The sequence below is a fragment of the Kogia breviceps genome, chromosome 13 (assembly GCF_026419965.1).
Source record: "Kogia breviceps isolate mKogBre1 chromosome 13, mKogBre1 haplotype 1, whole genome shotgun sequence".
NCBI lineage: Eukaryota > Metazoa > Chordata > Mammalia > Artiodactyla > Physeteridae > Kogia > Kogia breviceps.
This window is the reverse complement of record NC_081322.1, coordinates 29,835,848-29,850,043: the sequence shown is the minus strand read 5'-3', so window position 1 is coordinate 29,850,043 and position 14,196 is coordinate 29,835,848. Positions and strand designations below refer to the sequence as shown.

Below are 14,196 nucleotides of genomic sequence, written 5' to 3'. Positions count from 1 at the left end.
AATGAGATTTGAGAGGACTGTGGGAAAGCCAAGCAGAGCTGTTCAGCCAGGTCCAAAGAGAGAGGGCAGGGAAACCACATACGTTACTTGAACATTTTGAAATTCTGTGTCAAAAATTTTACCTGGCTTGCCCTTCAGGCCCCTTCCCTTCCTGCATTGTATTCACTGGGGTCCAAGCCTGCTCTGGGCAGTCCTGTATTCAGCAGATAATTGGACATATAGGTTTGTAGCTCAGGAAAAATATCTTAGCTGGACATAAAGATTTTGGACTCAGTCATGTAGAATAGATTGTAATTGAAGCAATGACATTTAGCTCAGAAAGAGAAAGGGAATCTAGGATGTAGGGAAGAGGAAGAGGAATCTGTGAAACAGACTGAGAAGAGTGGTCGTAGAGGTGGGAGGAAAACCAGGAGTTGGATACCATGGAATCCCTGTGTAAAGAGTGTTTCAAGATGGGGAAAGTGGAGAATAAGGTAAAACGCTTCTGAGATACTAAGAAAATAATGAGAAATGTCTGCTGGATTTAGCAATACACTAGTGATCAGTCACCTCAGTGAGAGGCAGGGGAAACTGATAAGGACCAAAGCCAGACTGCAGTTGATTGAGAAGTGGGAGCTAAGAAAGTGGAGATTCTTTACAAGGTGTAGACAATACTTTCATGAGATTGAGCTATGAAGCTGAAGAGTGAGATGAGTGGAGGAGCTCAGTAATGAAGGAGAAGCTTTTCAAGATGGGGAATTTGAACATGTTTAAATGTTGATAGGAGGAGCCAATAAAGAAGGAAAGAATAAAGTTTGTGATCCCTGAAGCAGAGGGTATGAGATAATGGGCACTACTTTAGATCTTCCCTTTCATGTTCCAGTCTACCAATAGGCCAGTATGGGGATTGGGGAGAATGGCCAGAGAAACAGGAAGGTCCCACTGCAGTCACCTGTTCCACATTCTGGGGTCTCTAGAGGCTTAATCCTATCACCCTTCCATTCTAAAGCCTTACTCTCCACGAAAGGAACTGTTCTGATACTTGAACCTTCTACTTTTATTTCAGTGGACACATTGCCCAGAACAAGCATGGCTACGAATTAACTATGTATCTGCTCTGAAAATTAACCCTTAAATGTCATCTTCAGCTAAAATCCTTACCGTACCCTTACCTGTCCTCAGGTGAGAACAGTTGAGAGAGACAGTTTAGACATACTTCCACCATAAGCCTTTTAAAGATTTGGTAAACCCACCAACCCAAGCGTTTGTCTGAAGCTGAAGTCTGTGGTTTCATGGAGAATAGTGGTTCGTAATAAGGACCCCTCAAGAATACTCAAGGACAGGTTTCAAGAGTCTATCAACCCCAGAAATGTCAAGGAAAAATCTATTTACAATGGGCTTTTCTTTTCTTTTCTTTTCTTTTTTTTTTTTTAAATGAGAAGAGGGTCCATTGATTCTATCAGATTCTTAAGGGAATCTGTGATCCCAAAGTGGTCTAATGTGGAGATAGATAACGCTCAAACTGATCATTTTGGAGGGACTCAAGGTGTTTTGGCAGGAAGGAGTCTTCTACCTCCTCCTTCCCCTCCTTCTTTTCACAGCTCCTTCCAGGGTACCATAAGGTAACCAAGAAAAATGATGACAATCAGAGAGGAAAAATAATTACAAGAACATGGAAATGTACGGTTGTTTAGCTGACATCTGACTCAGAACTTTCCATGTGAACCCAAGTATTTGGTTTTCAATTCTAAAGAGATCATGTTTCCTAGATTGAAAATGTGAAAAAACAAATCAAACCTTCTCCAACATGTTCTAGATAAAATTTTATTTTCAATATTATAGTAGAAAGTTACTAGGCTTGTCTAAGGAACCCAAATTAATCCAGCTTTACTCAGAATGTTTTTGGCAAGTATAATAAAAATAAGAGGTAGACTTGTCCCTGAGGTAATGTTACATTAAAGCACAAATCTGCTGCTCTTGTTTAGGTAGAACAGTCCCAGAATTGGCAACTAATGATAACACATGGGAATAAATAGAACAAGTATAGAAAACAGACATCAGAGTTTACTTTCCCCACCAAGCAATGTGGATTATGGCTTTAGGCACATATCATAAATATGTTAAGAAATATCTTGTGTGATACATATATTGGCAATATTTGTGTTAAATTTTAATCCATATACGTTACTAATAAACATACTGGAATTTATACATGATAGTACTGTGAATGTGAAATGAGGGCTAAAATGGCTTGAGAAATTTCTTACATTTTATTTATAAGAATTACACATTTTATTGATTGTTTTTAGTTCCTACATTTCCAAAACGAAAATTGACAAGCTGAGGAGTTGTATTTGGTTTTTGAATGCATGACAGACACCAAAAAGGGTCTGATTAAAATAGTGAGGGAAAAAGCATAAACACATATGGGAAGCATACTTTTGCTTATGTAATGCTATCCCAGTTTCAAGAAGCAATGCTTTAGATTAATTCAGTGTATTACATATCTGTGTGGGTCAGAAACACAGACATTTTAATTCAGTCTTAGAAAGCCTAAGATTAGGAATTGTCTTTAATGCCTGCTTGTGAAAAATAGGCAGATTTTTTTTTTTTTTAAATAGCAGGAATCTCACTAACTCATTTAAAATCTGTAAATGACTTTAAATTGTGCTTTGGATATGTAAATCCAGCCATAAAATATCTTTAGTGATAAAGTCAGTCATCCAAATAAATTAAGCCAAATAAAACTCCAGTATGGAGTCACTCCTTTTTTATGAATACAATGAAGTTATACCTCCAATTAAAAAGACAATTTTCAGAACTCAAGAGGCAACTCAGAAGTTATCTGGTTACAATGTTGCCTTAATACACATGGCACGGAAATCAGAAATCTGAAAAGCTTAGCATATAAAATTTGATAACTGTTGGCTCAAATGTTTAAAAAGTTTCTAAGAAACTTCTAGATATATACTTACTTGCTAAGTAAAAACAAATCACTACAAAGTTTCTTTTAAGCAGTCACTAGAAAGTTTATAAGAATCTCTTGTACTTAAAAAAAATAAAGAAGCCAATAAAAACCACATTAAAAACACAAAACATTAAGGAAAAGAAAACAAAACTTACTTTTTCTTAAAGCTGCTTCTTCCAGTGATTTAAACAGTATGAAAGGAGAATATATGATGATTTACTTTCCCCTCCAACACATTCATATGTCAACTCCAAGAGGACAGTATGGGCCACCAAAACTATCTGAGGGTCCCTCCCAGTTGCAGCTTTTTAAACTTTGTGGAAGACAGTAGGAGGGTGTGTGAGTTTCCTCCAAGTCTTGTGACATGTACATAGCTGACTCCTACTGGGCTGAAAAAGCACTCCTTGTCAATTTTTACTTAAAATCATAAGTAACAAATTCTCTGCAGGACATCTTTAAAGGGAAATCCTGCCAGAATTAATATCTGAAATGTCTGGATAATCTCCAGAATGTTTAAAATATAAAGTGCACATACAGACACATACGCTCAAGAAATTCCCACTGCCTAGGCTAAATTGAGGGCATATTTAAATTAAAATTTCTATAACGGATGATGGATTTCCTGTTTTTTGTTTTATTTCAGTGACTATCAGAACCCTTCTTATAGGTTAGAAATGGCCGAACTATAGAGCTTTTCTTTTGAAATATCTGGAAAGAGATGTGTCCCCATGTTCTCACCTGTAGCATTTTTGGTAGCTTGAGAGATGAACCGTGGTTTGTGGCTTCTATCACTGCCTTCCTGGGAAATTTGCGAACTTTGAGCCTTGGATTTGACTAGCATAACTCAAAGTAGTTGCCTGCTTCCTGCACCAGTACCATGGACCTGGCATTCCCAGCTGTTGCCTATTTCCCTATGAGCTGGCAACAATTGTTAGGTCACGTCCACAGCTGTATGACTTCATTTAAGCACAGACTCAGATAGTCTTTTGAAATCTTAAGTCAAAACTTGAAAAGTGGCTAGATATTTCATGAGTTGGATCTAAAGAAATGTTTGAATATTGAACTAATCCACAACAGGAATTCTCAGTGGGTCAAAGTGATCCATAAAGCAAGTGACATTTGCTCTTAAACTCTCCATCTGAGTCCATTTCTTCAGTTCGTAAAGGTGGGTGAGGGAGGAAATGTTCCGCCTTAACTCCATTTATGCTCAGACCAAACTTGAACTGTCCTTGTTCTAAGTGCCAAAGGAATGATATGTTAATATTTTCTGAGGTCAAACTCAGTTACATACAATCAAAAAACTTGAACTAGGGAAATATAAAGCCAATCAACTCCGTGCTTTGTTATTCACCTGACTTTGATGATGAAGATATGATGAAAATGAAAACATGGTGATTAGCAGCAACAAATTGTTCTTATGTCCTTTCACTGAATCAATCTATTATAAAACAGTCAATCTAACATAAAATATTATTAGTAATAGATTTTAATCCTCATGACAACATGGCTAGACAGACATTATTTTTCTCCTTTTATAGGTGAGGAAGTGGAGTTGAGGAGGTATAAAATTGCCTATGTCCCCATCTAGCTATGGAACTATTACCCTGTTTATTAAACCTATGCTTTCCGAGAGGGTAATCTACATTCACTTATCCAACCTATGATCTTCCTGCTCCCTTCTCAAACTACTCCACCAAAGAAAAGCTTCATTCAGCTCAATAAAGATCTTAACACCCCAAAGAATAGTCTTTAATCTTACCTGAAATTTCTCATCTCTGCCATGTCCATTTCTTTTTGAAATTCTCTTCCCTTGGTTTCACTAAGTCACACTCTCCTGATTTTCTCCTTGGGCTTAGCATCTTCAGCCTCCTCTCCCTTTATTCACCTCACCCTTCCCTACAGCTTCATCCTCAGTTCAGAATGCTTCTCTCTATGCTCTCTGTGGGGTTCCTTATGAAAACAATTAATGATATATTATGACTCCTAAACCTGTATTCTCAAATGGTATCACTCTCTAAGGTGCCAGACCTGTATCCTGTTGTCTACTAGCTGTCTCTGTCTAGAGGTCCCCAGGCATCTCAAACTCAGCAGTCCCCAAAACACCTTCATCTCCTCCCGACTCCCCACTGTACAGAGTCCGCTGTATTTCCTATCTCAGGGCATGGCACAATCATCCAACCCATCATACCTTGGGCTCCTCACTTTTCTCATTTATTCTCCGCCATCCCCATCGTTCATCCCCAACCCCAACTTCTGTTGGTTTTACTTTGTTAAATATCTCTCACATTTGTCATTATCCCTGCATTCTGGTCCTCACATTTCTCACTTGGATTATTGTCATCAGTCATAAAACAATTGACATCTGTCTCAGTCTGGCCTTCTATCATTTCTTTATATCACTATAAAACAATATTTATTTAAAGATATCAGTTTATTGAATTATACATGCTTCTTGCAGAACGTCTGGAATAAGAATGAAAAAAATAAAGTTTAAAATGACTTGCAATCCAAGAGACAGAACTCAAAACATCACCCAAATATTATTATGCATACATATAGCTATACAAGGAAATGTTTATGTAAATGTTTTCATGCAAATGTTTACACAGCTATAGTTAAATATATTTAATTAGAAAACCAAGATCACATTGCATATGGTATATCTATTTTACTTAATATACTGTGAATGATTTTCCAAATCAATTAAATATTTTTAAAGTGGCTGTGAATAATGGCTGAAATATAATGAAATATGTGATGGAATAGTGCTTCCTCTTTTCTCCTCTCTCTCTCTCTCTCTCTCTCTCTCTCTCTCTCTCTCTCTCTCTCTCTCTCTCTCTCTCTCTCTCTCTCTCTCTCTTCAACACCAAAACTTAGCCTGAGCATTTATAAGGCATGAATCACAGGACTTTGATATAGGTGGGAAAGAGGGAAGGAGAAAAATATAGAACACTCACTTTAAGTTCATTTACATTTGCTAGACACTATTTAAACAACTATATATTCTGTACTGTGTTTCATGCCTTCAAGGAGTTATCTAACCTGTAAGTCTATATAATAAAGTTTAAGGCTGCATTTTAGGTGAGTAAAGACAAGTTTAGTAGGAAAACAATTTGATAAAAGTGCTTTTTTTCTTCTTTACATTGAATAACAAGAAACATAAGAGAAAACCTGTGGGAATTTTAGCTTGACTAGTTTAGTTTTAGCTTGACTAGTCAGAGAAAGGGTTTTTCTTCAGCAGACTAGCATGTGAATAAACAAAAATATTTCAGAGCCAAGAAGATTGCCTCCTTTCCTTGAAAGACACATTGTCTATGTTCCTCTTCTATCAGAGGCTGGGGAAAATATTTGTACACATTTTTAAGTCCACATTTTACTTCTCAGAAGGGGAGACATTGATTTCACAAATAATGTATACTTCTTTCTTTCTCTCTGCAGGGATGGAGAGCTTTATGTAGTTGCAAAGAATATATATTAATATATTTTGCTAATTTTTATCATAACATACAATCAAAATGCATTTTTTTCTTTTTAGTATATGCATTTTTTACATCTTTATTGGAGAATAATTGCTTTACAATGTTGTTACTTTCTGCTGTATAACAAAGTGAATCAGCTATATGTATACATACATCCCCATATCCCCTCCCTTGTGTCCCTCCCACCCTCCCTAACCCACCCCTCTAGGTGGTCACAAAGCACTGAGCTGATCTCCCTGTGCTATGCAGCTGCTTCCCACTAGTTATCTGTTTTACATTTGGTAGTCTATATATGTCAGTGCTACTCTCTCATTTCATCCCAGCTTACCCTTCCCCCTCCCCGTGTCCTCAAGTCCATTCTCTACATCTGTTCTACATCTGTGTCTTTATTCCTGTCCTGCCCCTAGGTTCTTCAGAACCATTTTTTTTAGATTCCATATATATGTTAGCATACGGTATTTGTTTTTCTCTTTCTGACTTTCTTCACTCTGTATGACAGACTCTAGGTCCATCCACCTCACTACAAATAACTCAATTTCGTTTCTTTTTATGGCTGAGTAATATTCCATTGTATATATGTACCACATCTTTATCCATTCAACTGTCGATGGACCTTTAGGTTGGTTCTAGGTCCTGACTATTGTAAATAGTGCTGCAATGTACATTGTGGTACATATCTCTTTTTGAATTATGTTTTTTTCAGGGTATATGCCCAGTAGTGAGATTGCTGGGTCATATGGTAGTTCTATTTTTAGATTTTTAAGGAACCTCCATACTGTTCTCCATAGTGGCTGTATCAGTTTTCATTCCCACCAACAGTGCAAGAGGGTTCCCTTTTCTCCACATCCTCTCCAGCATTTATTGTTTGTAGATTTTTTGATGATGCCATGATAACTGGTGAGGTGATACCTCATTGTAGTTTTGATTTGCAATGACTATACTACCCAAAGCAATCTACAGATTCAATGCAATCCCTATCAAACTACCAATGTCATTTTTCACAGAACCAGAATAAAAAATTTCACAATTTGTATGTTAATACAAAAGACCCCAAATAGCCAAAGCAATCTTGAGAAAGAAAAATGGAGCTGGAGGAATCAGCTTCCCTGACTTCAGACTATACTACAAAGCTACAGTAATCAAGACAGTATGGTACTGGCACAAAAACAAATATAGAACAATGGAACAGGATAGAAAACCCAGAGATATACCCACACACATATGGTCACCTTATCTTTGATAATGGAGGCAAGAATATACAATGGAGAAAAGACAGCCTCTTCAATAAGTGGAACTGGGAAAACTGGGCAGCTACATGTAAAAGAATGAAATTAGGGCACTTCCTAACACCATACAAAAAAATAAACTCAAAATGGATTAAAGACCTAAATGTAAGGCCAGACACTATCAAACTCTTAGAGGAAAACATAGGCAGAACACTCTATGACATACATCACAGCAAGATCCTTTTTGACCTACCTCCTAGAGAAATGGAAATAAAAATAAAAATAAATGGAACCTAATGAAACTTAAAAGCTTTTGCATAGCAAAGGAAACCATAAACAAGACGAAAAGACAACCCTCAGAATGGGAGAAAATATTTGCAAATGAAGCAACTGACAAAGGATTAATCTCCAAAATATACAAGCAGCTCATGCAGCTCAATTTCAAAAAAACAAACAACCCAATCCAAAAATGGGCAGACCTAAATAGACATTTCTCCAAAGAAGATATACAGATTGCCAACAAACGTGTGAAAGGGTGCTCAACATCACTAATCATTCGAGAAATGCAAAACAAATAATGTATACATTTTAAAGGATTTTGGTAAATTGTCAAACTGCCTTTCAGAATGGATGATCTTTCTAGAAGACAAATCTAATCACTGCACGTCCCTGGTTAATCTTTAAAAGCAACCCCTTGTATTTCGGAGGATGGCTAAACTATTCCGTTTAGCATGTAAGGCATTTTGTGATCCCCCTCTGACCTCTCCAGCTTCATCTTACACTACTTCCCCAAACCATTTTTCTTATTTTTCATACTTTAGGGATTCTCAAATGTTTCATTTCATATTAATTTATCTTAGTACTCCAGAATCTCCTTTTCTCTGCCCAGAAATTGCCCATACCAGGCTAGCCCTACTTTTCCTTCAGGACTCATTTCAGGGCGTCACCCCCAGCCTGTTCAGCTCCCCTCCCTTCAGTGCAAGACAGTTTGACTTTCTTCTCCCATAACATCCTCTGCTTGCTTCTCTCAAAACACTGTATGGAACTATAACTGTTGATTCTTGCCATCTCCTTAAAAGCAAGGCACATTTTTAAGATTTTCATTCATATTCTTTGTACTAAGCTGTCTTACAGGATCCAGGAGATTATTGAGCCAAGGATTTAAATTCACCATGTCCTCTTTTTTTCCCCATCACACCCCAATGCAATCCCTTCCTGCTCTTCAAACACACATCCAGGTTAGGTTTTACTACTAATCACTGAAGAGGAACAGAGGTGCAAATAAAGACAAGCCTGGTAAAACAGATAAAAGACAACACTGGGAACTTATAAAAATTTAATAACCTGTTCAAAGTAGTTGTTCCTTCTTTTTTGTGTGTGATGTAAATGGAATAAACACTGTTTCTGAAGGCCCAAAAGTCAGCCTTGCTTTCTTAGGTGGTTTGGAAGAGGTCTGTCCTGTGTTCTATTTTTCTAAATTAATTAATTTTATAGTTGATTTACCAAGTCATGGTAAATCAACTATAAAATTATATATATATAAATTACATATATATAAAATTGTATATAAAACTTTTTCACATTTTGTATTATAGGTTATTACAAGATATTGAATATAGTTCCCTGTGCTATATAGTAGGTCCTTGTTATTTTATGCATAGTAGTGTGTATATGTTTATCCCAAACTAACTTATCTCCCCGCTACCCCCTGCTATCCCCTCTGGTAGTAACCATAAGTTTGTTTTTCTATGTCTGTGAGTCTATTTGTTTTGTAAATAAGTTCATTTATATCATTTTTTAGATTCCACATAAGTGATAATTATATGTCTGATTATCTGTATGAGAATCTCTACGTCCATCCATGTTGCTGCAAATGGTATTTCATTCTTTTTAATGGCTGAGTAGTGTGTTGCATATATATATCACATTTTTTAAATCCATTCATCTGTGTTGATGGACATTTAGGTGTCTTCTATGTCTTGGTTATTGTAAACAGTGCTGCTATGAACACTGGGATGCATATATCCTTTTGAATTAGTTTTCATCTTTTCAGGATATGTGCCCAGAAGTTGGATTGCTGGATCATATGGCAACTCTATTTTCAGTTTTTAAAGAAACCTCCATACTGTTCTCCATAGTGGCTGCACTGATTTACATTCCTACCAACAGTGTAGGAGGGTTCCCTTTTCTCCACACCCTTTCCAGCATTTATTATTTGTAGACTTTTTGATGCTGGCTACTTTGACCAGTGTGAGGTGATAACTCATTGTAGTTTTGATTTGCATTTCTCTAACAGTGATGTTTAACATCTTTTCATGTACCTGTTGGCTATCTGTATGTCTTCTTTGGAGAAATGCCTATTTAGATCTTCTGCTCATTTTTAAAAATTGGGTTGTTTTTTTTGATATTGAGATGTATAAGCTGTATATTTTGGAAATTAATCCCTTGTCAGTAGCATTGTTTGCAAAAATTTTCTTCCATTCAGTAGGCTTTTTTGTTTATGGTTTCCTTTGCAGTGCAAAAGCTTTTAAGTTTAATTAGGTCCCATTTTAAAATTTTTGCCTTTGTTTCCATTACTCTAGGAGACAGATCCAAAAAAATATTGTTGCAATTTATGTCACAGTGTTCTGCCTATGTTTTCCTCTAGAAGTTTTATAGTATCCAGTCTTATGTTTAGGTCTTTAATCCATTTTGAGTCTATTTTTGTGTATGTTGTTAGAAAACATTCTAAATTCATTATTTCACATGTAGCTGTCCAGTTTTCTCAGCACCACTTATTGAAGAGACTGTCTTCTCTCTGTTGTATACTTTTGCCTTCTTTGTTGTAGATTAATTGGCCATAAACATGTGGGTTTATTTCCGGGCTCTCTATCCTCTTCCATTGATCTATGTGTCCGTTTTTGTGCCAATACTGTACTTTTCTGATTACTGTAGCTTTATTAGTATAGTCTGAAGTTGGGGAACATGATTCCTCCAGCTCTGTTCTTCTTTCCCAAGATTATTTTGGCTATTTGAGGTCTTTTGTGTTGTACAAATTAAAAATCTTTTTGTTCTAGTTCTGTGAAAAATGCCATTGGTAATTTGATGGGGATTACACTGCATCTGTAAAATGCCTTGGGTAGTACGGTCATTTTAACAGTATTGATTCTTCTAGTCAAAGAACACGGTATCTCTTTCCATCTGTTTGTATGGGCTTCAGTTTCTTTCATCAGTGTTTTACAGTTTTCAGAGCACAGTTCTTTTGCAGGTAAGTTTATTCCTAGGTATGTTATTCTTTTTAATGCAATGGTAAATGGGATTGTTTCCTTAATTTCTTTCTGATATTTCATTGTTAGAAATATAATGGATTTCTGCATATTAATTTTGTATCCTGCAACTTTACCGAATTCATTGATGAGTTCTAATAGTTTTCTGGTAGCATCTTTAGGATTTTCTATGTATAATATCATGTCATCTGCAAACAGTGACAGTTTTACTTCTTCCTTTCCAATTTGGATTCTTTTTCTTCTCTGATTGCTGTGGAGTCCTGGGTTCTATTTATTCTCCTGTTGGCTTGGTGTGGCCTTCAAAGTGGAGCAACTTGAGTGAGTCTGTAGATCATTTTAACAGCCACTTTAATAGTGCTCCTAGGTTCTGTGGAAAATGTACATCCCAGAGCTTATAAATGTGTTTTTCTTTCATCTCCCAAGTACACTGGGTCAAAGACTTCATTGGTATTAGTCAAAGAAAGCAAACCTTCCATTGTCCCCACCCCCTATCCAACTCACATAAGTTAGCTCTTGATAGAAAAAAAATCCCATTTGGCCATGGGTCAAGTGGCATTTCTGAGGAAGGAATGAACCATTTCTTCACACACTCTTCTTCAGCTCACTGTTGTGCTTTGACCTCATCCTTGGTGCTTCATGGTCTGACTAAAGTATCAATATATTCTCCAAAAAGTTCAAGATAGTTCTACATTCAGGTTAAGCAATTTCTACATTTATTGTTCTAATTTAGCATTAAGGTCTTTTTGGAAAATATACTAATTTTGGTAAGATGTACCAGTCTTCACCGAATCTTTCTGATGGTCAGAAGTGAGTTTCCTTTGACTATTCAAAAACACATGGTCTGGAGATGGAACACATGAACGTGAATACCAGAGCACATTATTCAAATATCTCTACCATTATCTGCAACAGTAGAAAGTAGCAGATGAGAGTTTAGCTACACATTTGCTGAAAACTAGCTAACTGAAAATGATTTACTGAGGTGAAATGGTTTACGAAATGGCAAACTTTCAAGGAATGAAAGAGGACTATGGAATTATTTTTGTGTAAGAAAAATATAACAAAATCCTTTAAAAATGTTCAGAATAAAATTTAAAAATGTAAATACATGTATCAATTAATGCTAGTCATTAAAGTAACAGAAGCTTCAAAGTACATAAAATTTAACAGAAACAACAGACAACTTTATTTTAAATAACATTCTTAAATCTGCCCATTAAGATCATAGTAGATAAACATGGAACAACTTTTATTTTATTAAAGAAATTAAGATTTTTAATATGAAATCAGCTAAATAATTTTATTTACAAAAAACCTCTTATTTTTATGTGGAAAAATAACCATTTTGATAAGTGAAACAAATTTAATGCAAACGAAATAAGACAATATTTTATTTGCTTCATTGTCTATGATCTAGTTTGACTCAAATGTGGATTACTTTGATATCTCTTGAAACATAAATGGTAAGGTCCTTAAAGACTGAATAAAAAGTCAGGTTGGGTGTTCAGTATTTTGGAAGCTGAATCAACAAACTAATTGGAATTTCTGTTCAGAGGATTTGTCATTTTTCTTCCTTTGCCCTTATGAAAATACATTAATAGAAAATTGGCAATGTAAAATATTTTTTAGTTTGTTACATTCCTATCAACTTTGCTTAGCAAATTATATTTCTTTCAATCAATATTAATACTTTGTCTAGAATTAGTGTAGAGATAGACCAATCTTTGTATTCAAACATTTTCAAAAACTTTTAAATGCCATGTAAGGTATTATATAAAATAGTATTTTAAAAAAATATTTGAGATTTAATTTACTATTTTAAATAAGTTCCTCTTTTATATACAATAAATTGTTGCCTGAAACTCAACTGATTGAAATGATTACTCCAAGGAACTAATTTAGTCTTTTAACTACTACTAATCTTTACAGAACAAGAACACCTATTTTTGAAAAAAAAAAAAAAAGTTCTAATGATTTAAACGTACTTATAGATCCCCTACAACAAAGTATTAGGTGATGGTGACTATTAATATAAAAAATGAAATTCAGAAATGCAAACTGGGTTAAAGAAAATATTAAATTTTTAGTTATTACAATGTTAAAATGTGACTTACACCTATCAGTAGTAAATCATATTTTTTCTCTCTCTTTTTTTTTTTTTTTGCGGTATGCGGGTCTCTCACTGTTGTGGTCTCTCCCGTTGCGGAGTGCAGGCTCTGCGGCATGTGGGATCTTCCCAGACCAGGGCATGAACCCATGTCCCCTGCATTGGCAGGCGGACTCCCAACCACTGTGCCACCAGGGAAGCCCTCTCTCACTCGTTAGCATCTTTCTTTAGAATAGAGCACAGCAGTGCATGGGCTCCTTGGGTGTTCTTCTGCACCTGTAAACACATCCCTGAAGCTCCCAGCCACATAAAAGTTCACTCTTGTGGGGGAGATGAGAGGCCCTCTATCTGCCAGAAATAAGAGCAAGGGCTTAGTAATAAAAAAAAAATATTTTTCAAGTTTCTGTATTTTAGGTTTGAACCATTCTCTATTAATTTTAAAGTAAAATACTATTTTCAACACCAAAAAAAAAATGACTGCATTTTAATGTGTGTAAATTTACACATCACTTGAAACCAATAACACAACAAATGAGTCCTTTCCTAGAGATAAAAGATAGCAGAAAATTTATTCTTCATTCAGCATCTAGAAAGAAAATAAACCTGAAATGTATAATTTTTAGAATAATGTGAAAAAGAAATCTTCCACAGAGAACCCAATTTACAAAAATTCATATCTTTATAAGATTTACAATGAATACAACACTACTGTTTTAACTGAATTGTGAGTGTGGGAAGTGCTATTGGGTGGGGGATTCTGGACTGTGAAATGTGTATTGTTTTTGTAACCACTCATCTTTAACTTTGGGGAAAAAATGTTTACTATATGACAACATTAAGTAAATTAAAATCATTACTCTTCTGTCACTGATGATTTCCTGGATTTGACAACAAGGTCTTTAATGGATGAGGAAAGTTCTTGAAGCTCTTTACGAGTCATACTGATGATATCTTCTTGTTCTTTGTCTAATTCATCACTCAAGGGATCTTCTCCCTGTCCAGTCTTCTTATTTTGACTGACTAAATGCTTTATAACCAAACCTTGATACTTTACTAAAAGAGTATGTTGAACCTGTGAAAAGAGGAGAAAAGTTAACAAACATGATTTAATTTTCTGTAGAACAAAGTATTGGGTTGGCCAAAAGGTTCCTTCAGTTTTTAAAGTAAAAAT

General features: G+C 35.5%; 2 protein-coding genes across 3 annotated transcripts in view; one reads left to right on the top strand and one right to left on the bottom strand.

Annotated features, from left to right (window-relative positions):
- The window catches only part of GPR63 (G protein-coupled receptor 63), a 275,965-nt gene that overhangs the window by 255,691 nt on the left and 6,078 nt on the right, over window positions 1–14,196 (top strand). The gene's annotated exons all lie outside the window — the stretch shown is intronic.
- The window catches only part of UFL1 (UFM1 specific ligase 1), a 64,249-nt gene continuing 63,628 nt past the window's right edge, over window positions 13,576–14,196 (bottom strand). For both annotated transcript variants that reach the window (XM_059083162.2, XM_059083163.2), the window contains exon 19: window positions 13,576–14,097. In XM_059083162.2, the coding sequence (XP_058939145.1) occupies window positions 13,879–14,097 (219 nt within the window). In that variant the 3' untranslated portion in view covers window positions 13,576–13,878. The remainder of the gene's footprint in view (window positions 14,098–14,196) is intronic.